The sequence below is a fragment of the Amblyomma mixtum genome, chromosome 10 (genome assembly GCF_055824585.1).
Source record: "Amblyomma mixtum isolate Tamu chromosome 10, ASM5582458v1, whole genome shotgun sequence".
NCBI lineage: Eukaryota > Metazoa > Arthropoda > Arachnida > Ixodida > Ixodidae > Amblyomma > Amblyomma mixtum.
In genome coordinates, this window is record NC_143021.1 from 25391079 (window position 1) to 25415532 (window position 24454).

At 44.6% G+C, this 24454-nt stretch overlaps 1 protein-coding gene across 1 annotated transcript in view; it reads left to right on the plus strand.

Moving 5' to 3' along the window:
• The first annotated feature begins 324 nt into the window (after positions 1-324).
• LOC149325412 (sodium-coupled monocarboxylate transporter 1-like) overlaps positions 325-24454 on the plus strand; it is a 77430-nt gene continuing 53300 nt past the window's right edge. Inside the window, exons 1-5 of the mRNA XM_089564271.1 lie at positions 325-666; positions 14207-14272; positions 15976-16027; positions 16961-17028; positions 23432-23589. Coding sequence (XP_089420397.1) covers positions 325-666; positions 14207-14272; positions 15976-16027; positions 16961-17028; positions 23432-23589 — 686 coding nt within the window. The remainder of the gene's footprint in view (positions 667-14206; positions 14273-15975; positions 16028-16960; positions 17029-23431; positions 23590-24454) is intronic.

The window sequence follows — 24454 nt, forward strand, 5'->3', positions numbered from 1 at the left end:
AGGGTAGTACGCGCCCAGATATGTAGTTGCACCAGTCCTACTATTCCGCTCGGAAAAAATGAAGCATTGTTTTAAAGTGAGACGAATTCAGCTACTTTCTTTCGATAACATCATCAATCTAACACTTCCATGAACCGCGATTCCTGATAAAATTGTTGTAATTCGCGTATGTTACTGGGCACTTAAACTTTTGCACTGGCAAAAAAAGCACAGGCCTTTCAGGCATATGGTGGCAAACTATACATATTTGCTTTTTCATTTTATTTGTCCTTAGTGTGAACAAGGACACCCCTAGGAGCACAACTGTCCTGAAAGTCGTCAAGAATGGTCCGGGTGCTCGAGTATGCTTTGTTTGCCATCCTGGTTGCTGCGAACCTTTCTCTCGGCTTGTACTTCTCCTTCCGGCGGAAGAACGTCAGTGCCGGAAGTAGGGACACAGCAGAGGAAGTGTTTCTCGCTGGCCGGATGCTGAAGACACTCCCCCTGGCGGCGTCCTCCGTGGCGTCGCTCTTCTCGTCGACCGGACTCGTGGGCTTTCCAGCGCACTACTACGCCTACGGCTGGCACCTGTCCTGGGGATACCTCACCTCTTTCGTGCTGATTCCTGTGACCACATATGTATTCGTGCCAGTGCTGTACCGCCTGGGCATCACATCGATATTCGAAGTGAGTACAGCGGCACAAGGTGCCGTGCAGTCACCCGCCGCTGTCGTCTGTGTGTGTGAGTGCAACCTAGAGTATGGCCCCGACGTGCTCTATAATACGTGATTAAAAAAAAATACACGCCCCTCCCTTTGAAACACATTCTTAATCTAACCCTTCGGTGAACAAAAAGCGACTCAGTACAGAATCATCGCAGAACGGTGTTCTGCAAGCGCTAGTTTAAAAATCCTCTCGGAACCATCATATATGCACTATAATTTTGGTTTTTAGAAGGGTGAAGTTTCCGCGCGTAATGTACTATTGGGCAGGTACTGAAAGTTGTAGTTGTTGAACGCTACGTGGCATCAAGTGCACTGTGCCCCCTTAATGCTGGAACCGTAGCTTCTTAAAGAGGCAGACATAAGTTAGTTGCAATAACCAACACATCTTTCAATTCTATACGCGTGTAAAATGGTTTTCCAAAGTCCTTAGTGGTCTGCTCGTTTTCTTGCTCTTCATAAACTGTATCGTTGACAATCTTTTAGTTCTTGATAAATATTATGAAGACGACTAGGTACCTTACAACGTTGTTAATGTTATCCGGTTCCAAATTACAATGAATAGTCAGCTGCTGAAAGCAATACCATGACGTGAGGAGTGGAAAATGGCAAAATGACAACCGCCCTGAAGAAAGGTCCCCTGAAATAAGTAATGCATTGTAAATATGTCGCTCTTTCGATTGATAATAATTTATCGAGGACAGAACATATCAGTTAAAATTGTCAGATCTAACGCTTTCCTAGATGGTTTTATCTCAAGCAGCCATTATTATCTGCAGCACAAGCTGTATGATCTCGTTCATAGAACATCCTAATTCGTCCAGCACTTGAATAAGCTGTACTAATTTGGAACCCGTTTACCGCACCAACAAATTTGGGCGCATCCAACCAAAAGCAGCAACATTTATTTTCAAGAATCGTAGCCTACTGTCTGACAGTGAATTACTTCGGTAAAATTGCTTTCTGTCTGTAACTTGTATAAATTGCCTATTGAGAATGAATTTCTGTTTGCGCTCGATAACAGGAGATTACAAATCTTCGACTGAAAATTTTATGCGAAGCATACTAAAATAGCCTAACCCAGCTCCTCGAGCGCGGCGGTGTCGTTACCATTGACCTTTCGTGACCTCCATGTCATACCACTTGATGCGTGACGTCACAGCAGATGAAAAACGGGGGCCCAACTCGCGCCGTCGCGCGAGGCGTCGTGACCAAGGATGACCACGTGGTACGTGACGTCACAGCAGATGAGAAACGGGGGCCCAGCTCGCGCCATCGCGCGAGGCGTCGCGACCAAGGAGGACCACGCGATGCGTGACATAACGACATAGGAGAAACGGGGCCCCAGCTCGCGCCGTCGCGCGAGGCGTCGCGACCAATGTGTTTCCTGCTTCTGCCGCTAGGTGCGCTGTAGTGAACACGTGATGCTGGAGCGGCGGTATACAAGGGGGTGCGCCTGCCTCTGCTAGGCGTACACGGGATAGAGATGCCTCCTGGAGACAGGGCTCCTCGTTGGAATGAGAAGCAAAAGTTGCGGCGTGCTACAGAGACTGATGAAGAGCGTGAAGAACGTCTAGCCAAGCGGCTTGCTCGATATGCAACTCGGCGACAATATGCTTCGCATCTGACTAGGCTTAACCTAAGCTAAGCCTCAGCCATTTTTTTAATGCTCCTATTTCCGGCTTAATGCAGTAGAATGAAATAACCTTTCTAACGATGGAGTTGAACAAAAGTCGATATCATCATTTAAAGAGCTCATAAAATTATTTGTTCGTACCCTTTCGCCTTCATATATGCGTATGCAAGCGCGTGTGCTCACCCTGTTATGATCCTGGGGAAGGCCACACCACTCATGTACGAATAAAGTAGGTATGAAGTACGGACATTCACGGACGAGGAACTAAACTATTTCTCTGCAGAACAGCACTGAAAAAGAAAAAGATAAAATTTGTTCCATTTTCAAGAATTAAGTGAGAGTAATTTTAGCGCAGATTGTCAGAGGTGTGCAGCGTGGAATATGGAAATTGCATGCACATAAAACGCTCAGCCGGAAACCGGTGGTATAGGGAAGAGACAGAATGTAGGCACAACAAAGCGGCCGGTATAGCCAAATGTGACCTAGAGCAATCCAGTCAGGCACTTTAGAAATTTGTTTCAAACACATGCCCGTGGCTTGCGCTGAACAAGAAAAAATTCAGGAGGGCACTTTGTCGACCTAAAGTGCGTTGAGGCGTAAGCCTTAAGCGCGGTGTTGCTGCTTGTGTCACTGACGCGTTGTTAAGATGTTAAGCTTCGCCTCTAAAAGTGAAACGCGACGGCGTCTTGCCACGCTGCCAGGGAGTCCACAGAACGCCATCGCCCGTTCGGTTCTACCCCTTGCTCGTCGGTAAATTGGTTTTTCAGGAAAGGAAATGTATCTGTCTCGCATATCTGGCTGGACACCTAAACCTCGACGTAACAGGAAGGGAGGAAGACGGGAGTGAACGAAGGCATTGCATTCACTAGACGCGCCTTTGTTCATTACAAACCATCGAGTAGGCATGGCGGAGTGGTAGCGTGCTCGTCACGCACTCCGGAGACCGGGGTTCGATTCCCCAACTAGACCAATTTCCTACTCGGTTTTATTTATTTATCTGGCCTTACTAGAAGGGTTAATTAGGCTAATTGGGTAATTAAGCAATGAACTAAACTTATTCCCACTTACTTGGAGCATCACTATACGATCCCTTTAATTGGGTGCATGGTTACTATAGCCAAAGCACAATTGGCCGCGTCTGAAATTCGCGCACTGTGACGTCAAGACCGTTTCGACCAATTGAAAAGCGTGACATTTCTGTCGACAACTACTGCTTACAACGATGAGGCATTAAAGGCTTATGCCTTAATATTTGGCAGCGATTGCGAGCACAATTTGCCTGACAAGAAATTCACCCCGTCGGATGCTGATGACGCTTAGGAGCCGTATGGAAACTATGGGCCAGTACTCTAAGAAGTTCTTGATGACAGAAAAAGCAGCGCTTTTCGTTACACAGCTAACGTATCCTCTAGAGCTTGGTTCTGACGCAAGAGGAAAGGCTTCTGCCAGTCAGAAATTTCTCAAATCGCTGACTCGTCGAGCGCTTGAAGTCAAAGTATTTTATTTTGGACAAATAAACATTGAAGAATGTGGCGACCGGTAATAACATCCCGCCATTGTTTGCCCGTTAGAGGTGCAGTACTGCCAAGCGCGTCGCTTTTTACATGTCACGTCCTGCACATCTGCAGGACGACGTATTCGATCTATTCATTAGGGACGACCTGTTCCTATCTGTAGTTATAGACAAGGTTGTGGTATGTTATTGAAAGAAAAAAAAGTTATTTCTGCTCTGCCTTGCCAGGCAGTATTCTTCTACACGGTATATCATGCATGTTCCCTTATATTTGAAAGCTTTTTCAGTGACTTGCGTTGCTCGACAGCCCCGAAATAAATTTTATTGCACGTACTCTCCCCCAGCGAAATTTCGCTTATAGTAGCAAGTTAATTTGTACAGCACCTACGCAAACTGTACGATGTGGACCGTTCACGTACTACTCGCGACAAAAAAGTGACGGTAACTTACTTCCGTCTATCTTCCGCCGTTTTTTTCTCCCTTGTGGTTTACCTCTAATGTTCTGTCCAAATAGTTGAATGCCTAAGACGCCAAGACAAAACATGCGGGGCTAGGCTTTCAGTGCTCCATAATATTTGAAAACAATATGATTCACTCTGAAGCAAACAAGTCGCTATAGAGAACAGAAGCGCTAATATAGTAGTAAGAATTGCAGTTTGTTCTGGAACGCAAAATATATGCATTGAAGCCCACATATGCGCACTGGAGAAAATCAGGAGAAAGTAAAGAAGAAAAGAGATGTAAGAGAACAGGAGCACTTGCCCTAGTGACGAAAGTACGAAATTTCGCTCGCATGCGCGCGTCTGTACCTTCGGCTCACAGAAAGCACAGAGCTGTTTTAGATGGGATGCTCCTCTACCAGATGATCAATATGTGTTAGCACCACTGCTTTCTGATCAAAAAGTGGGCAGCAGGCGCAACCTCATCAGGAGATTGCCAAGTGAAGCTAATGTTTCAAGGTGGAACATGTGAACATATGTCAGTGAAAGCGCATGTGGCAATGAAAGCAGCGTCAGGGAGACAATCCTTGATATTTTTAGCCGAAAAATACCGATAGTATTTAAAAAACGCGCATGGTAAACAGAACCAACTGTCCTGCCCGTTTTGCGTCATTTTTTGTCGGATATCACTGATGGCTGTCTGCCCTTGCAAACATGTCTTTGTGATCATTACCATTGAAAACGAATTTATGAGCCTCATCTTAACTGCCTCGTTTTGTCGCGTTTCAATGCATATTTTAGATTTTTTGTGATCTATTGAAGAAGTGTCTTCTGACGGGCTACTTCAGCCATTCGTTCATTTTCAAACAGCGCCTAACATCGATAACAGACTAAGGAAGGCACACACGCGAAGCTCAATGCTTTCAACTTTTATTCGAAGAATTGCGTGCACTCCCTGTTAATGCTCGATAACCACCACACGAGCTAACCAAATCAGGGGGTATGATCTGGAGATAATACAGTTCACTACTCTATATCGTACAGGCTCCACAAGGAACACGTATGCTCCAGATGATAAGGGCAGATCAAGATTATGAACACTGTCTAATCTTTTCAGGTAGGATGCTTTTGCTGAACCATTTACTAGGGAAGACAAGGCAAAAAATAAAGAATGATTTCAGGTGCTACAGTTGGCGTGATAGCGTGACTTCGAACTAATTGTATACCAGAGGATGACATTGCACAATATAAAAAGCAGAGAAGAGAGGGAAAGCACGTTAAACATGCTAAAAGGGGGATAGGAGAAAGGGTACGCACAGGTAACATTGGTATAAAACAAGGTTGCTACAATTCATTATAACTAAGCTGAAAAAGGTAAAATAGAATGAGCGCGAAGGATGGAAACAAATAAGAAGCGTAAAGGTTACGGCAGAGATGCACGTCACCAAAACTGATGGCACGAAGGGTGGCCTTCTTAAAAACAGCTATTCATTATCTGAAATTGCAAGGGATGGTGCGCTGACACGTTTATCACATTCTTGGGGATTAGAAAGACTAATTATTTCAATTTAAGTTTTGCTGCTTGCTGTAGTGAGGAATTTTGTGCTTTCCTGTCGCGGGTGACTGTCAGATTTCTGGCATTCATTGCGGTGTATAATTTACTTGCCGTTTGAATTGGTGAACAGATTGTGTTCACAATCATTCTTCCTCTCATTGTAGTATCGGTCAGTTTGGCCGATGTACATCATTCCACCGGATACCGAATCCTGTTAGGTGATTTCCGTAGCGCATTCTATATATTTCAGGATGTGGTTTGAAGTGCATCCTTGTTGTCTTTCATGGCTGTTTATCACTGGCCACACTCTAGCGAGCTTACATGGCGCCGAAACATGAGTTGACTCCGTCCATCGACTCTCTTCACAGTGTGTGACACGTGGTGTACGTACAACATGGCACATACCGATTTTCGCTCTTCGTGCTTTCGTGGCGCTTCACATTCTTCATCCTTTGTAAAAGGCTGTCGAAAACAACAGCAGTTAGTTCCCATGGATAGCCTCACACGTACTGTCTCTCAGTCTGGAGGTATATACATAATTTCTGTTAATTATTGCATGTGTTTCTGAAAGAAGAATGCCACACAAAGTGAATGATAATTCCTCTAAGAGTGTGTTCCAGGGAAAAAAATATCATGGAACGTTGCAGATTCTGTAAATTATATATCCTCCACCCTTCTTTCGAAAGCCGCCGCGGTGGCTCAGTAGTTACGGTGCTCGACTGCTGACCCGCAAGACGCGCGTTCGATCCCGGCCGCGGCGGTTAAATTTCTATGGAGGTGAAATTCTAGAGGCCCGTGTACTGTGCGATGTTAGTGCACGTTTAAGAACCCCAGGTAGTCGAAATTTCTGGAGCCCTTCACTACGGCGCCTCTCATATCCTCAGTCACTTTGCGACGTTAAACCTCACAAACTAAACTACGCTTATTATTTTCGTACTTCCTTGGATTCTTTCTTCACACTTTCCGTTTGTGGTTCGAATATTTCGACATTTTTAAAGTATGCACGAAAACAAACCTTACAAACAGAAGCGTTACTTGTTGCTAATTCTGTGGCACACCATGAGTTGATCTTTATCGCTCGGAACATCAATGCTCATAGCTCATGATAGCCCGCCTCTCAAGGAAAGTTCTCTAAAAAAGCAATCGCGCGCATCAAAAATTTGTTTTCAGCAAAGCTGCAATGCAGAAAAAAATGCCCAGGTAAACAATCGTTGCTTTCCGGGTGCCGGGCGTGAACACTCGGACCGCTATCAACTGCTCCGCGTGACCGCTCGGGAGGGTATGACATGCGGTTGTAGTATAACTTTTCATGCAGTCTTGTCATCCTCTGAGTACAAGCTACAGTGACGTAAAGCTCAGCAGACAATGTGTCACGTTTAGTTCTACACAACTTCCTCATGAACTATAAATTAAAGTTGAATAAACTCTCGGGGTGAACAACCTGTAGAGAAAGCCTGTTCCCCGGATAAGTCTGCTTCTCAACGCGAAATGAAAAAGTCCGCGTTTGTACCCCTATTGTGGCGACTGATTTGATTGTTCTAACTGAACCTTGTTTTCGTCATCCGGTGCATAACGTCCAGACCCTTGCAAGTTACCCCATTGCAAGGCGCATTCATTGAAAATATTTGCTCAGAAACATTAAAAACAAACATTGTTCTTATCCGTTTTACTTTTATGGCAACCAGCCCGAGAAACGCTCTTCACTTGGCGTGTTTTCGTTCAATCATACAACGCCTTAGACTTCATATGGCAATCTTTCATTTACAGAGCGATAAGCCGAGCACATAAGAGGAAATGAACTAAAGCATTTACAACGTTCGGCGGTTTAGTAACGGCAGCGAAGCATTAGATAAACAAAATCAATCTGACTGCTTTATCATCTGCTCTAACATTTGTCGATGCTTAGAAGCCTTTACCCCGCCGCGCTGGCTGAGTGGTTACGGCGCTCGGCTGCTGACCCGAAATACAGGGGTTCGATCGCGAATTTCGATGAAGGCGAAATTATGGTTTGGTTTGGTTTATGGGGTTTAACGTCCCAAAGCGACTAAGGCTATGAGAGACGCCGTAGTGGAGGGCTCCGGAAATTTCGACCACCTGGGGTTCTTTAACGTGCATTGACATCGCACAGTACACGGGCCTCCAGAATTTCTCCTCCAAAGAAATTCTAGCCGCCGCGGCCGGGATCGAACCCGCGTCTTTTTGGTCAGCAGCCGAGCACCATAACCGCTGAGCCACCGCGGCGGCGGTGAAGGCGAAATTCTAGAGGCCCGTGTACTGTGCGATGTCAGTGCACGTTAAAGAACCCCAGGTGGTCGAAATTTCCGGAGCCCTCCACTACGGTGTCTCTCATAGCCTGAGTCGCTTTGGGACGTTAAACCCCAATAAACCAAACCGAACCAAACTTAGAAGCCTTTGTACAGGCTGCCAGTGTCAACAGTGCTGTCGGAGTGATAACAAACGTGTTGTAACTAAAACGGCCGTCGAACTGTGACGTGTGTAGGCTTTCGTGCCGTCTACGGGATACATAAAAAGTGCCGCATAGAAAAGACAAATGAGTTCATACAGTTCTCGTTGACAACCGCCCATGAGTCACCTGGGGCGGATGGACATAAAATCCCTGAGCACATAATCTGTTGGGTCTAGCAGACCCTTAATGCAGCATGAAGGTGAGATCTCTTGATATAACCGTACTCCAGTATAGATATGTCAAATTACGTATTGAAGAAAAAAGTTTCATTTCATATACGCGTTCGATATATGTGGTTGGATGACCACGTGTTCCCAGATTTTAAGCTTAAGGCTCCTAAGTGTCTTCTTTGATTTTGTACCCAGACCTAGAAGGTGAAGATGTTCTCCTTCCTCCTCAAAGCCAGCACGGTGGCGCAGTGGTTGACCGGAAAGGCGCGGGTTCGATCCCGGCCGCGGCGGCCGAATTTCGATGGAGGCGAAATTCTAGAGGCCCGTGTAGTGTGCGATGTCAGTGCACGTTAAAGAACCCCAGGTGGTCGAAATTTCCGGGGCCCTTAACTATGGCGTGCCTCATAGCTTGGGTAGTTTTGGGACGTTAAACCACATAAACCAAACCAATCCAAACAAAGCCTCATACGTATTGTCATGTTCAAGCGAATACTTGATCGACAGAACAGCTAGTGCCTGTAGCGTGTTTAAAGTGCCGGCAAAAAAAAAACTGTACAGGCATCTGTACTCAATGTTATAACAATCCCGTCACGTTCAGATTCGTTACTGATACGCATTCTATATGATTCTTTGATTTCAACAATAATTCCTCCTTAGTGCGGGTCAAACCGAACGCTGAAACATTTTAGCACCCGCTGACACATTTTATTACTTGTTTGTGACATCTTATAAGACACGAGATCTATTGCTGTCATAATGAGTCTGTGGTAAGGCAGATAATTTGTCAGCCAATACGCGCTGGTATCCGGCATGCTTACTTCATGTTGCATGGATTCTGAAGCGCTTAGGTTTAGGGCGGAAAAAAGCACCACTGTATTTCAGCGAACCCTTGAAATGCTTGAAGCAAAATATATCGTACAATTACTACGCCAATGTGAGCTTTTTTGCGAAGTAAGCACCGTAAGCCACAAAAGCTTTCAGCCCCAAAGCCTTCTGCGTGCAGCTGCATGGCGTCCCTGTGATGCACGTTTTCCGACAAGCAGGTGCGTGTAAAAGTGGTAAGGGAAAACTCTCCTGCCGTTAGGCAGGTTCTGGGAACGGACTAACGCGACTATTTTCTGGGACGCACGTGCTGCCCTGCTCCGTCGACGCCTTTGGACCTTGAGTTTATCTGGGGCGTTCTCTGTTGAGAACAGCTCATTCAATGCTTTTTTTTCTAGACGGTTGACTATGCGGTCGGTCTTCCTGCAGGTGGGCTGCGCGTTTAGCCAAGAAACTTAACCAAAAATGTAACACTATATTAAGCCACTTTTGCATGTGCTTCAAACGTAGAAAATATAGTACCCAAGTTTTCCACACGATTGACAGCTCCATCAGATTTCTTTTTCGTGTGAAATTTTAAATTTTGAGCACTTACATTTCGGTACACCTTAGAGTGTCACTAAAAGGAGACACTAAATTAATCCACATGCAAAAGGTATTGTACTGATATGCGTCATAGGCAATGGTCCACTTCGACCTCTAACAGTGATTTCATAAACCCGGTACCAAAAAAAATCTGCCTAAGGGCAGGACGAATTTTCGCCGCTGCGTCCTGTTTTCTTCATTCTTCACATGGCGCGATTAGTGGATTTCCTTTAGTTTAAAGCTGTTTCAACCATCATGTGCCTCCGAAAGGGCGTGAAGACACCGTGGTGAATTCCGTGAGAGGAGACTGAAACCTCAGACGATAAGCTCTCACGGGTAGGCGTGCACTGAGTTGAAAACAGCGCGATTTGAAACTGGGACGAAGAAAGCACAGAAAGACTAGCGCTGGCGCTGACTTTCCGCTGAAGTTTATTGCTCCTACCGCGGAAATAAGCATATACGACAGCGCTCGAAAGTCAGTGCTCACTCTTGTGCGTCTTCCTTTGTCCCAGTTTCAGATAGAGTTGTGTTCTACTCAGTGGATTAGCAACTCGGCGAACTTCTCTTTTAGCCATACTTGCATGTTTTGTTCTGATATGTTGGGTTGTGGGCACAACGAGCTGTGTTCTCAGGCGGCCCGGTAAATCCATGCTCTGTGGACTCCGAGCGGTCATGAAATGGAAAATATCCGTGTTTCGTAGCGTGCGTGAAGTTGCGAAGTTTGCACAAATCGTTCGTTAGCAGACGACCTTTCTCAAACACATATGATATCTGGGTGAATCGTCTAGTAACCGGCTTATCGGATACTTGGGGCCAGGTCTCATAGCCTGCCTGAGCGAAGCCTTCAACTCAGATGAACGGCGCCGTATGGTCGCAAGGTCTGACTAGGTTCTTGTGAGGTTCCATTGCAGTTCCAGGTCAACTCCTCGCTGCTTGAAGGCGAAGTCATGGCTTCCCGCCATACAGAAGTCAAGGCTCTGCTGGATGTCGCCGGCTGGGTAGCCTACTACTTCTATGACACCATTTTTCACGGCAGCGTGAGCCATATGGATCAAAACGTGTCAGCGAAGACCGCGTAGTGTCAGGTGGTGGCAGAGGTTTTAGCTTTAGTTTAGATGTTAGTTACGGTTTAGTGCATTTCAGAAGTTCTTCCCGCTAATTTTATTCGAAAATGTCAAGCAAGTATTGCATCAGCTCAAAGAAAGGAACTTGAACAAAGATCCTGGAAATCGGGATGCTCTAAGTGCATTTACTATAAAGTATTTTTTTTTGCAAGCTGCCAAAATACGATTATTTTGATTCATCTATGAACGCAGATGATTCTGCATCATAATGGTAACGTTGAGTCGCCTCTGTTGTGTGAAAGTGTAGATTCACGGTGCTTTTCGCTTTTTGTTTCAAGAGCAGAGTTATGTATACAGTGCAAAAAAAAATATGCTGCTTAAGTCCTCGAAGCGCAATTCGCTACTTTATTGTTATCTACGTTTTTCATACTAAACTATTAGTATTAAGGCACTTGGGACCGCTTTTAGGCAGTGATGATAAGCTTTACGGCCGATCTCGCTTCGATTGAAGAGCTCGCGTTTTCTGGCATAACTAGTCGTAGTGATAACGGACTAAGTTTCTCCACATGATTGAGATTCTTGGTCCTTTCTCACACACATCGAAGACAGAGGCAGGTCGAATTTAGCCTAACGTTCCCGACAGACCAATCTAAAATTTAAACTGGGGTGTCTAAAAAACAATGAAAATAGGGGCCGGTTTTCGGTACGGGAAACAGACAGAGTATCCACGTAACTGATTGTTTTTTTCCTGCCTCTTGTGATCAAACAGGCTTTGCTTTTTGTTGTTGAACACCATGTTAATATGTCAGCAAAAAAAAAACAAAATTTTGGAAAATGTATGTCTCCAAAACAGGATTCCGACATGTCATGCTACAGAGCATTTACTTCAGAGCAAAGATTTCGCCTCTGCCGTGAACGTTTTTTTTACGGAAAAAAAAATTCTTTTCTACTGAAAGATAGATCTTTCCTATCGGTCTTCCGATCGAACCGTCGAATGAAATAAATGTTTCCTTCAACGAAGCGTATACTTCGATATATATATGCACGCACGCACGCACGCACGCACGCACGCACGCACGCACACACACACACACACACACACACACACACACACACACACACACACACACACGCACACACACACACACGCACACACACACACACACACACACACACACGCACACACACACACATATTGCAATGTGGGGACTCGCACAGTTAGTGTGGACGGCCACAGTCCTTGTTCCAGCAGTGCTGCTCAGCAGGCCGGCGTTCGCAAGCGCGCACCCAAGCTTCGTCACCTTCTTCTTCTGTCTTCTTCCTCTCCTTCGTCGGCGCTAGCCGCTGGGGCAGCAATCCCCAACTCTCTTTCTTACAATATATATATATATATATATATATATATATATATATATATATATATATATATATATATATATATATATATATATATATATATATATATATATATATATATATATATATATTTCTGTGCAGCTAATTGATCAATACAAGTTATTGTTCAGTAATTGAGAAACAACAGGATTTAATTCCCGATGTTCCGACTGGAGGACCAGCCTCTCCCGCCGAAACATCATGAATTAAGTCCTGTGATGTTTTCAATTCCTGGTGACATGTGCGTGCGTGCGTGCGCGCGCGCGCGCGTGTGTGTGTGTGTGTGTGCGTAGCAAAAAAGGGAAGGGAAATGAGGGGCTCGTTATGCATATCAGAGAAGCCAACAACCACAGAAATCAAATACCATAGGGGATTTTGAACTTTGTGGTGCTGATGAATGAAGATTATTAGGAAATATTTTAGCTTTTTTTAAAGAGACACTCAGTAGAAATTAAAATTGGCTTGTATCGACAGAATACCAGCTCCTGATTACAAAAACGCCACTCATACTGACGAGAAAGCTCTTTTAACTTAGAAAAGAGCAAGAACCAAAATACAGGTATCGCCGCCACTGGCCAAACTCGCAAGTACAAGCGTGATGACGTCATAGGACAAAACAGTGTTGCTAGAACCAATAGTTCTAGCAACACCGGGACACGATAACCACGAATCACTGAGGCGCAGCCAATGCATGCGCAAATCTCCTTGACGTCGCCAGATGGCGCCACGTACCCGGCAGCTAGGCGCGCGCCTGAAGCATGGGGACCAATCAGCGCCTGCTCCCCGGCGGTAGGCGGGCTCCCGGTATTCCGCTAACAGTAACAAGGTACACGGTATGCTAAAGTTGTCTATTTGCGAGAACTTCGTTGACGACTTCGAGAACGGGAGCCATCATAACGATGGCAAAACGCTGGTGCAAACGTAAACGAAGCGACGGTAACGATGGCCGCAATAGCCGACGGATGCCTTCAACGTGCGGCCGGCGGTAGCTTTCTTTTCGGCTGCTGGTAGGCCGCACTGCTGGCCGCCAGAAATCACGGAGTCTGCGTTACGTCATGTGTACGTCATGTTTCACGGCACTTAGTCCTGTGTCGTCAAAGAGAGTTCCAAGGTTGAATCAAAGCGGCGGGACAAACTTTTTAAACTTCAAATCCAAATTTCTTAGAAATAAATGCATCTTTCACTGCCAGCCAAGTGGAAGCAAAGCCAGAAATGCCGAACTATGGGATTTTGCTTTAAAAAAAATATCAATAGAGCTCTCCTCACTGTCCCATTAAAGATCACTGATTAGTTGGTAGAGCTCCGGACGCGTAATCCGGAGGTCGTCGGTTCGGTTCCCACCGATGGCATGTGCTTTTTCTTCTACTTCTCTAATCAGTTAATGTTGAGAAAGATAAACTATTGACTAATAATCTTCATCGATGAACACCACAATACAAAAACGAATCCCCTAATCCCCTTTGCTTCGGGGGCTGTTGGCTTCTCTTATAACGCTACTGTCATGAGGTAGTGGGGAAAGGAATCTTCCCGCCTCCTTTTTATTATATGTCCCCCACCTCTTCCGAATACCTCCGTCCATAATAAGGGATCACATTTTGATGTGTCATCAATTATTTTTTTAATTTGTCATTGTTTTTCTACGCCTTCTTCAACCCCACATTGCTTGCACTGGTGCCTTACGCTATTCCAGTACCTCAAGCGCGCTTTAGAAGCAACGTGTTTTGAATTCTGTAGTACACTGGAAAAAAGGCTGGTCCTCCAGCCGAAACGCCGTGAATTAAATTATGTTATGTTTTTTTTTTGAAATTCTGGTGATTTTTCTTATTTATATGTATAAAGTTTATCCCTCTTTTCGCAGTACATCCGGCTGCGTTTCAACGCCAACATTTCCTTGACAGCATGCGTTATCTACCTTTTCCTCACGGTAAGTTAGTAAAAAAAGACAGAGTAAATTCGTGTCTTCTCAGCACTACCTCAATTCGATAGCTTTAACATAGCGTACCTACAATCTTAAGAGACAGCGGGACTGGTGTGCATCAAAGACGGCGAAAATAAGGAAGTAAAGGAATTACGCCAAAGATCTGAACAATAAAAATCAGGGGATGTGCTGCCACACTTTAGAAGGTTTGTAATGATTAGGAGATGTGCGAGATCTGTCTAGTGATCGACCCAACAGAATAACTAGCCTCTCGCAGGGCATTCGCTGCGATATGAGCACATTTAAACGCGACTTCAAGCATTTTTAATATCCACTGCCGTTTTATTGCCCATTGAATGAGAGAAAATGCCGGTTTCATGCACATCGGTAGCAAAATGGCGGAGCGACATCAGTGGGAAGGTTATGGCAAGTTTATCAATATTCATAGCATAAAAGTGATCAGCTGAGAGCTAGAAGAGATGCAAAAACATTTTGTTATTGAATGGCAATTATATAAATTTTTGTGCCCGATTTAGATATGCCACGCGAAGGGAATGAATTTCTGTCTTCGCTTCCAGTAGAAGAACGGAATTAACTTACTGTTTAAGGTGCAAAACATTTGCTGGAAGCTGCAACCAAAAGCCGTACTGCTTGTAAACAGTCGTGACTGTGGATATAACAGAGCTATCTCAGCAACGCTGAGAGCACGCAGTAGTGCTCTCGACCATACAAAAAACACATCGGGGTAAGAGAAACGCAGAGGGATTTGTACGGATTAGTAACTTGATTCAGGCTCGAAAATAACAGGTACTGCGTGCGTGTTTTTGGTGCCGAAGGGATATTATGCGGGGCAAACTACGGAAGCTCCAAGATACGATGCCTGGTGGTTTTACCCCACATGCACGTCCTAATATTCACGCTTCAAGCGGAATGTTTCGGGGGAATGACGGCATCGCCGAAAAGTACCCACCTCCCCGACCACGTAAATATCTCATTTTACTTCCCAGTCTGGAGGCTGCCAACAGACATCAGAGACAGCACATACAGACGTGTGAGGCGTCACAATGCAGCTGGAGGCTGTTCTAAAATAAGATTTACAGCATTGCAGAAGTCAGGCGAGTTCTATTCTCAGTTACAGACCGTATCCCAAGAAAAACACACTGAACAATGCTGAAGCTACTTCTTTACAAAAAGAAAAAAAGTTGATCTGTTCTAAACAAACTTCGTAAAAACTCCTCTGTAGACGTAGCGTACCAATGTCCCTGAGTGAAGCGATGGCCACACCAGCATCCTTGCAAACGAGAAGGGGCTTACGGGGGGTGTATTTATGATGAAATGCATGGAAAACGCTTAACCTAGGATTGCGACCAAAGCTTTATTTTCTCGATTTCCTGGTGTTAAGACAGGCCAATGGTAGGAAAGGAAATGATGGAGGATCGTTGGTCGGATATGCATCTTCGAAAATTTTGAATGCTTTTAAGATTGCGCATCACCTCTCTCTTCACTCTGCTTTCAATATTTTATTTGTCAGTTAACAAAAACCACCATAATCATCCCAATAGTTCTCCTGCATCAAGCTGCACATAGTCTCTGAACCAATCTTCTATGCATACACTTAATGGCCTTTGAAAAAAGGCGAAATCAGGCCAAATGTCGCAGAAGACAAGAACAATTACTGAACTGTTTTTCTGGTTTCTTCCTTCTTCCAGCAAAGTGTGGGCGCCATCTCCATTTTCGCAGCATCACTCACTCTTGTCACAGGTACGGTCAGTTTCATTCTTTAGCAATGGCTTCTGTCAATATCAGAGCCATAGATTACATGTGGACTACTTATGACAGTAATATTGAATTGGAGTTGAAGTAGAAACTTATCATTATTATTATTATTATTGTCACTATAATTCTTTATTGCTATGAAATGTATTAAACTGCTTTGCTGTTCAGGTGATTTAACTATACGTATGGCCATAAATGAAAGTATAAATACCTCATTAGAAACACGAAAAATGTTATCGCTTCACTAATGGAACTCACAGCTTAGCAGAGAGAATTTCTGACGAAGTTTCTCTATTAAGGTTTCTTCGGCAGATGTGAAGAAAACGAACTGCCCGTGCACTCGCTTTCTTTTATGTAGATGTTTTTTGCTAGATTTTGTCCTTGATTTGTCTTAGAACTCTAAAAAAATAGAACCATGAATCAATATGCTTTTTTCAGGCGCTGTTCACGCCTAAAAGAGACTTCGCTGTGAATTACGACATTCCGGCCCGTCAGGCGCGTTACGCCAAAATAGAAGCCATCTCTTTCCCTTTCGTTTTCCGCAACACTTCAGCGCAACGGGCATTATTGTCAGACACTCAGCTTTACTTCATACTTCGCAGTACGCAGTCGGCATGTAAACGACAATAAAGCTAATGACCAGAGTTTTCTCAGAATACATTAGTCACCTGCGAATTAATTTGGCCAGACCGCAATTCTCTTTTCACGCTTAACAGTAAGAGGTCTTCCTTAAGGCCTCGCGAGGGCTGTTAAGAGACTTGCACTGTATGGTTATTTTCTGGTTGAATGCACTCTAGGTGCCATCCTAAAAGCAAATTACTCTTCATAGTCCACAGAGAAGATTCACGAGAGATGGGGAAGCGTGGTGTTTGTACAGGTTATATGTCTTCCTTATGCCGAGATCTCCTGGCTTTTCAGCTTTCAAAGCTCCGCTTTTCTGGTGCAACGTGTTTATCGGACTCTCGGGAACTTTCTACACCGCACTGGTAAGTGTTTCTCGCAAACCAAATACTAACGTTGCATAACTCGTGAGAGATATGGCGAGGCTTATTTTATGCGCACATGTGCAGCGATTAAGTCAGACGTGTTACTATTTTGAGGCCACAGTAGCGGAGATATGTACGAACAGACCATTTTGCGATGAAGGAACCTGAACGTATGAATACACGTTTTTGACGAATTCACTCTCATATCGCCGTGGCTCCGGCAAAAATGTATTAGCCCCTATCTTCACTCAAACTGCGAGCTAACTTGGTCAAGTTTAAGAATAGCAGAGATAATGGGCTGAAAGCATGACGTTCTACGTCTCATCTTGATGCGAACACGCTTGTAACCAAATGAGCTTTTCGAAACGAAGAAAATTATGGTAGCAAATTTGTGACGTTTATCATTCAAACAGTTTGGCTACTTCTTTTTATAGAGCTTACTTAAGGGAATTCTTGCTAAGCGAGCTAAAGCGTGCGCGAGAATGATAACTGGCATTGCACCACACTGCGCAAGTTGAGTACAACCTACGTTGCATACGCGGCGCGAAACACGATTACGAGAGCAACCGGACCAAGAGGTACGGGTGGCATACCTGTCGCTGTCATTTAGACTATCTCTTCTCGGTGTGTTTCGCGCCGGGAATGATTCATCTCCCATTATCCTGAATAGGGCTTTTGATGAAGCCTCGTGTCAGCGCTGCTTCAGCGCATCGGTGAGCCCCTCAGGAATTCCGCAGTAATAGCCGTCGCACGCACGCAATGCATGTCCAATGACGGCAGTGAGATCGCTTTGTTGCTGTGCGCTGCTGCTAATCACTGAAGTATCGTTTAATTACATATTCAAGAAAACTTTGTGCAGAATGACACAAGACGGAGAAAGAAACACGTACACACACGCGAGCGCGCACGAGTATCGCTTCCGAAAATACAGTTGCAAGTTTGCGCTCGTGTGTGTGCACGTGTTATCCTTCCGTCTTGTGTTTTTCTGCGCAAAGTTTTCTTGGTTTGGTTTGGTTTATGGGGTTTAACGTCCCAAAGCGACTAAGGCTATGAGAGACGCCGTAGTGGAGGGCTCCGGAAATTTAGACCACCTGGGGTTCTTTAACGTGCACTGACATCGCTCAGTACACGGGCCTCTAGAATTTCTCCTCCAAAGAAATTCAAACGCCGCGGCCGGGATCGAGCCCTTGACTATGTCGCTACACCAACTGGCCCAACGTTCTGCTCTACTATCGTTTAGTTACTTTGCAGAAGCTGGTGTTGGAACTAACGAAGTGGAAATAATGCAACACGACGGTCACTTTAAAGCTCCCAGGGCACATGCTCAACGTGCCCCAATGGAATTTATTAAAATGTAGGCTCTATATACATGAACCTAATTTCACAGAATCGCATTGAGACTGTTTCCTTCACGGACAAGTTTCCGGCCCTCTTGATGCAACGATGCGTTTTGTTCTGGAATTGCTAATCTGGCCTGAATACTGAATGCTTGGAAGATGAGGTGCTGCATTTGGCAATTATTAAAAACACATCATAAGACGGGTGTACTGGTGTACTGTAGGTAGCTATGGCATAAAACCTATTTCCAAACTTGCGTTCATTTCAGAAGGGAGTATGTTAGCACTTAACAAAAAACTTGTCCTTGCGTGTAACGCTACTAACCAGCTAACCTTTTTGCGCTATAAATAAAAGTCTAGACAGCACACATGGCTTAAGAGAAACATATTGCTCCGCATGTCTGCAGCACAATTCTCTACTTCTATTTAGCGCTCCAATTCCGATGAATGATTTGAAATGTAATCAGCAGTAGGCACTTTCTTGATGCTTGTTCGAATCACGATTGTTAAAGTGGTCGATAGCACATCTTTAATCGCACTGACGCGGTGTGTTGGTGGAGGTTCAGCTTGCTGCCTCTTACAAGTTAGCACTTGCGGTTAAAGTGTTCATTCCGCGGACGAATGGCCATTCTTTCTTTCCTGATCAGCTCCAAGTTTGAAGTGATCATTTTTTTCGCTTTTTTTTTCGTTCCGTCTGTAATGGATCGAAGTTACATAATCTGTTTTCTATGTAAAACAAAAAGCGAACATCACATTATTGGTTCCAAAGTTCCGCATGACTAGGGCCTTTCCCATTTTCGCAGGGTTTGCAGTGAACATTGCGGTTTTTTTTAAGTAATTGGAGATTTTTTGATGAGTATTACGCTGATTAAATCTATTATTACCACCTCTCTTCAAAAGCCGCATCAGTTACCATTCCAGAGAAGAGGAAGTGGGGCGCGATACTGTGATGCGTGATAAAGCGAAAAACATAACATGATGTAGCCTCCAAGGCCGCCTGTATGTTGTATAGAAATCAAGCTATGCAGCGATACCAAGTATGCAGGGCACAGCTGCGCGCCGCTTGCTCTTGGCCGACGGCGACGGTCAGGCATCTGCGCAGCTGTAGCGGCCGACTGAACACACCTGGGGACAGGTTGCAAAGTTTCACCTGTAGAATTTACCGTACGTTTTTGAAAGGCTAATAAATACCCGGTCTTGAGTGTTTCACAGAAGATACGCAACAAGTTCTTAATATCGCCATGAAGCTAAGTGTGCTTTCTTTGTTTCAACCAGCGCACTTTTTTTGTCACAAATGGCATGCGCTTTTCTTGCGTGGAATCAGCTGCAACCAAGATTAGTACTTGTGAATTGACAGGTGTTCATCTGGGTTCTCTTCGACACGCTGCTGTGCTTTATTTTTTTCGGAATGAGTGTTTCACGCAGTCAAGATGAGTTATCTACTTAGGTTGGAACCACATGGCTGAATTATTCAGGAATGATCTGTCACCTGCACAACTAATTGTGCGACGTTTAATATTGGCGCAAAATTGAATCATTGAAAGTGTCATCGTCATCTGGCATTGATGACTTGAACTCTAAAGTACTAAAAAATACTAAAAATGTGGTTAGTGTCATTTTGTGCCATCTTTTTCAACAGTCATTATCATCAGGCGTGCTTCCGCAAGACTGGAAAATTGGTAAGACCGTTCCAGTCCCCAAGAAAGGTTCATCGTTTTCATGTAAAAACTACCGCCCTATTTCTCTTACGAGCATCTGTTCAAAATTAATGGAACATGTTATTTATTCTCACATCGTTAAATTTTTAGTTTCCGTCAAGTTTTTTCATCCTATCCAACACGGCTTCCTAAAAGGACTTTCCTGTGACACCCAACTAGCCCTTTTTATTAATGATCTTAGCTCTCATCTTGACTTAAACATTCCCGTTGACACGCTCTTTCTTGACTTTGAAAAAGCTTTGGATAAGGTACCCCACAAAAGACTACTACTAAAACTTTCACGTCTTAACCTTAGCCACTTGGTGTTAAAATGGCTACAAAATTTTTTGACCAACAGAGAGAAATTTGTCTACGCTAACAAATCATCGTCACCTCTTTCCCCCGTTACTTCAGGTGTACCACAAGACACAGTGCTTGGACCTTTGCTTTTTCTAATCTACATTAACGATCTTCCCACTAACGTCAACTGGAACATCCGATTATTTGCCGACGATTGTGTAATCTACCGCCCTATTACCAGCAGAACTGACTCTGACACCCTCCAAACTGATCTAACTCAAATCGAAACTTGGTGCAAGCATTGGCTAATGTCCCTTAATATTGCTAAAACATGTATGATTTCTTTTCATCGAAGGCAATCCCATATTCCCTCAAAATATGTTCTTTTCGGTTCTGAAGTATCATCTGTTCTTTCCTGTAAGTATCTTGGCATCACCTTAACTCATACCCTAACATGGTCTTCGCATATCACGAACATCGCTAATGACGCTAACCGCACCCTTGGCTTCCTACGTCGAAATCTTCGTTTTGCTACCCCTTTTATCAAATTATTAGCTTATAAAACATTCTTTCGACCTAAACTAGAATTCGCATCAGCAGTATGGGGTCCTCATCAATCTGGCCTTTCTATAATTCTTGAAAAAGTTCAAAACCGCGCTATCCGTTTTAGTTATTGTGACTACTCTTACTATACTAGCGTGTCCTCTTTAAAATCCAGAGCATCCTTGCCTAACCTTGAAACTAGAATAAAAATATCTCGACTATGCCTATTCCACAGGTTCTATCATTCACCTTTAGGATCATCTATCATATCAACAGCTCATCGTCGTTCTAGCCGCGACAACCAGATCAAGACCGTATACCCACCCGCTGCAAGAACTACATCTCATTTCCGTTCTTTTTTTGTCACATCATCTCGGGACTGGAGCGATCTGCCGCCGGAAGCCGTACTCATCGTCAACTGCATCGACTTCAAGAAAAAGGTTGAGGCCATCCTTATGTAATCAGTAATCTTTATGTATTCTGTAATATCTATGTATCCTGTAATCTTTATGTACTCTGTAATCTTTATATAATCTGCATGTAATCCGCCCATCCCTCAAGTAATGCCCCACAACCAGGGCCTTTGAGGTAATAAATAAATAAATAAATAAAATCCAGGCTTTCATTTTATAGAAGTTTTCCTAGTTTTCTAGCGGCTTTCCTTCTCCCGAAACCGCCCTATGTATCTTGAAAAGGTTTTTTTTTATACACCTTCGCTCCTTTTACTAACATGCTGTTGTATTCTTTACCAAAGGAACAGGGGTCACAAAACGAGCGAAAGGTATATAAGCCTGCTTGGAAACAACCGAGCATAACTGACCGCGATCATTTAGACGCATAGAATTCCGCTACTTTAAGAATTGTTTCCTTGAAACTGCAAGGATCTTTCCACTTCGTTTTTGTAGTGCTTCAGTTTTTAAGAAATTTATAGCCCATTGACCAGCTTTGCGTACCACTCGAATAAATTCAAAATCTTTGATTCTGTAAATGGGCGCAAATAGCGCTTTATAGTTGGAGTATTAATAGTGGCCGACTGCGTTGCCTGTGCATTGGAAGAGCCACAACGCGCCCAGAGTACGAGGTCTGTTAGAAAAGTATCCGACCTTTGGCCGTAGAAAAAAAACTTTCATAACTGGAGCGTTGCAAACCTATTCACCTTCAAAGTAGTCTACTTGGGACTCCACACACTTCTCCCAGCGGTGCTGCCATTGTGCGAAGTATTTCGAAAAGGCCCCTTTCGGAATGGAGTTTAGCTCAGCTGTCGTTGCAGCCATAATGTTCTTCCTTGTCTGAAATCGCGCTCCTTTCAATGGCATTTTAATTTTGTGAACCAGCCAAAAGTCGCAGGGGCCATATCAGGACAGTAAGGAGTCTGTTGAACTACAGGAGTCTGGTTTTTCGCCAAAAAATCTGAATCGAGTGCGAGGAATGTGCAGGAGCATTGTCGCGATGGGTGCGCCAATTTCCTGTTGACCTCAGCTCCGGGTTCTTGCGCCGCACAGCATCACGTAGGCAACGGAGGACATCCCTGTAGCACTCTTTGGTCATTGCTTGACCCTCTGGAGTGCGTACTCGTGGTCTGCCACACAGAGGGTCTTAAAGAAAGCAGTCAGCATCACTTTCACATTGCTGCGCACTTGGCGAGCCTTCTTAAGTCTTGGTGACGTGGAATGTTTCCACTGTGACGACTGGGATCTGGTTTCCGGGTCCTACCTGTACACCTAAGACTCGTCACCAGTGAGTATGATGTTGATGAAGTCGGGGTCACTGTTTGCGGAATCCAGCATGTCCTGTGAGACTTCAACACGAAGCTGATTTTGCTCCACTGTGAGCAGCTTCGGGACGAATTTCGCCGCAACTCTCTCCATGGCCAAATCTTCGGTGATAATGGAATGTGCGGAGAAATTGCTCATGTCCACCTCTTCCTCAATTTCTCGGATAGTCACGCGACGGTCCTGCATCACCATAGCGTTCAGTTCGGCAATGACCTGGTCATTTTGGCATGTTGATGGCCGATTGGAGCGTGGCTCGTTCTCCACCGGTGTGCGGCCATCTTTAAATCAATTGTACCACTGCTTAATCTGTGTGCTGCTCATAGCATCGTCACCGAAAGTCGTCTGAATATTTCGAATGGTTTCCACTTGGCTGTCGCCCAGTTTATGGCAAAATTTGATGCAGTAGCGCTGCTCCTTTCACTCCGCCATTTTCCTTGCAATAAAAAACCGACGAGAGCACTGCGTACTGCCTCACTCAAATGCTGCGTCCCAGCGACTGACGCTATCGGCAGGCGGGAAAAAATTCGTGCATGCGCATGAAGGTTCAAGGTCACCTGATGCAAGCGCGCTTGTTTCATATCCATCAGGTGTTCCCCCCCAAAAAAATAAAGTCGGATACTTTTCTAACAGACCTCGTATACCTGCATGCCACCCAAGCGGCCGAATACTGTAAATACTCTGCTAAATGCCACATCACGGCCAACGGATTATGTAATCTCCTTTTATTGTCTTCATCTTTCCTTCGTCGCAGGGAGGTCTGCGGGGTGTGGTGTGGACAGACTGCATGCAGTTCTTCTTCATTCTCTTTGCACCAATCACCGTAGTCTCAAAGATCATGATTGATTCTCTGTCGGCGAACTCGACTGTGCCTCCCCTGACCAGTGCAGACTGGAGGAAGTACATGGGGAAGTAAGTTTGCTTTACATCGCTTTATGGGGTTTTAACGTCCCAAAGCGACTCAGGCTATGAGGGACGCAGTAATGGAGAGCTCCGGATAATTTCGACCACCTGCGGTTCTCTTTAACATGCACTGACATCACACAGTAAAATGAGCCTCTAGAATTTTGCCTCCATAGAAATTCGACCGCCGCGGCCGGAATCGAATCAGCGTCTTTCGGGTCAGCAGCCGAGCACCACATGGGGAAGTAAGCATTCCTCTTAATGTGTTATTTGAAAACCGGCCGCAATGCGCTGCAACAGGCACTTCATGGAAGTCTGTTTCAGAAAGAAAGCATAATTCAATAATCAAAGCATTCGCATAAAGCCATAGCGCGAACACTGCTTTTTAGTACAGCGGAATTAGAGAAGTATGTCAGCGCTTTCCGTTTGATTGTAATGTAAAATACACCCTGCAGTGATAAAAAGTATCTTATTACTGTAGCGACAAGCACAATCCAATATTTTATTTGTTGCCGAGAACTAGGAATATTGTATAACAGTCGTTTAAAAAGGGGTAGGGTTTTAACTCAGCTAGACCAAGAAGACGTTCGAAAGAATGTGTTTAGCGTGCACACGTCTGGCGATGATACTGTACTCAGGTAAGCACTGATCGAGGTTGAGCTGGTCTGATCTGTTCGCGCCGCGGATGCAGGTTGATGAAGACCGCGATGTGCAGTGCACAGCGAGAGAGTGTTGCAGTTTAACACGAGGTGAGATTGGCTGCGGTGATAGCATAGTGCCCTCACGCAGTGGCCGGCGAACTTAACCAGTTCGCGTCGCCGCGGGTTCGAAATCTAGCCGCGGAAATGTGTATTTTATTTTCGCATGGGCTGTT